The sequence below is a fragment of the Xiphophorus couchianus genome, unplaced genomic scaffold (assembly GCF_001444195.1).
Source record: "Xiphophorus couchianus unplaced genomic scaffold, X_couchianus-1.0 Scaffold1000104, whole genome shotgun sequence".
Taxonomy (NCBI): Eukaryota; Metazoa; Chordata; class Actinopteri; order Cyprinodontiformes; family Poeciliidae; genus Xiphophorus; species Xiphophorus couchianus.
Genome location: NW_020963017.1, coordinates 1 through 1165, shown reverse-complemented (window position 1 = coordinate 1165; position 1165 = coordinate 1). Strand labels below are relative to the sequence as shown.

At 46.4% G+C, this 1165-nt stretch overlaps 1 protein-coding gene across 3 annotated transcripts; it reads right to left on the bottom strand.

Annotated features, from left to right (window-relative positions):
- Positions 1–108: 108 nt before the first annotated feature.
- LOC114141479 (methyltransferase N6AMT1-like) lies at positions 109–1158 on the bottom strand. Of its 3 annotated transcripts, none has more exons than XM_028012036.1 (4): positions 1019–1158; positions 809–950; positions 622–740; positions 109–503 (listed from the first exon to the last, which is right to left on the bottom strand). In XM_028012036.1, the coding sequence occupies exons 1-3, from the start codon at positions 1118–1120 to the stop codon at positions 625–627; spliced, it is 360 nt and encodes a 119-aa protein (XP_027867837.1). In that variant the 5' UTR covers positions 1121–1158; the 3' UTR covers positions 109–503; positions 622–624. The 3 variants fall into 3 exon arrangements, with proteins under 3 accessions (XP_027867837.1, XP_027867838.1, XP_027867836.1); XM_028012037.1 differs by having other exon boundaries at positions 109–480; XM_028012035.1 differs by having other exon boundaries at positions 109–740.
- Between the last annotated feature and the right edge of the window lie 7 nt (positions 1159–1165).

Sequence of the window (1165 nt, the reverse complement as noted above, 5' to 3'; positions counted from 1 at the left end):
TCATGAGGATCCTGACTGGGATCTTTGTGAAAAATGGCATGGTAAAAGTCTGTTCATGTGTAAAGTTTTATTGTGTTTAAAAATAATGTATTTTTGTGCTGGTTTTTTTTTTGTACCCAAGTAACTGTAACTTTAACTTTAGGGAGGCTCCTCAACATTCATCCCTCCCTGCTGCCTTCATTCAAAGGGGTCAATGCCCAGCAACAGGCTCTCCAGGCCAGAGTGCTGATAACTGGGTGCACCGTCCACTTTGTAGCTGTAAGTGTTGCGCTAACACATATAAAGCTCATCAAATAAATCCACACAATAAAAGTTCTTCTGTTCTTCTAGGAAGAGGTTGATGCAGGCGCCGTCGTGGTCCAGGAAGCCGTTCCGGTGTTGGTTGGAGACACAGAGGAAAGTCTGTCAGCCAGAATCAGGGAGGCCGAGCACAAAGCGTTCCCTAAAGCTCTGGAGCTGGTGGCCAGTGGAGCGGTGCAACTGGGACCAGATGGAAACATAGTCTGGAAGCAAGAGCGTTGAAATGTCTCTACTAATGCATGTCTGACTAATGATCAGAAACCATAGTTTACAATAAAGTACATCACTGTCAATTGTACTCCTTACATTTAGGACTCTTACCCGTCACCTCTGCTGGTTTCTATGGAAACGCAGGACCGACAACCTCTCATTCCCAGCTCTGGTTGACAGGCGGGTCTCTCCTTCCAGCCCAAACTGGCTCATTAAACTGATAATCTCCTCTGTGGGGAAACAAAGCCTTTAGTTTCTCATTAGGATTAGTTTTTGCATCATAAGCTATTCTACTGACCTGGCTTGTTCTCGGCGATGGTGACGAGGTAAAACAGGCCTTTACTGGAGAGCAGCTGAGGAACCAGAGGGAGGAACCTGTCGGTGACCCGTCTGGCTCGCTCTCCTCCGGCCCACGCCGCCTCTACACCTCTGCTGCCCACCTGAACGGTTCAACAGGTCATTAGATACTCATCTAAGAATTTATCTATCTAGCTACATACATACATACCTCTTCTGATGGAGTGACCACATATGGAGGATTGAAGAGGACGACGTCCACCTTCCCACTAAGCCTTGGCAAAAGACTCTGCACCTGCAAAACAGAGATCATGTTACTATTTCAAACATTACTAATTGCTTCCTTGGACTTACAATG

Coding starts and splice junctions, on each gene's coding strand:
- LOC114141479 (XM_028012035.1), bottom strand. CDS start 1,120: ATGATCTCTGTTTTGCAGGTGCAGAGTCTTTTGCCAAGGCTTAGTGGG. Junction 951..1,018: donor TGGTCACTCCATCAGAAGAG/GTATGTATGTAT, acceptor TGAACCGTTCAG/GTGGGCAGCAGAGGTGTAGA. Junction 741..808: donor CATCGCCGAGAACAAGCCAG/GTCAGTAGAATA, acceptor GTTTCCCCACAG/AGGAGATTATCAGTTTAATG.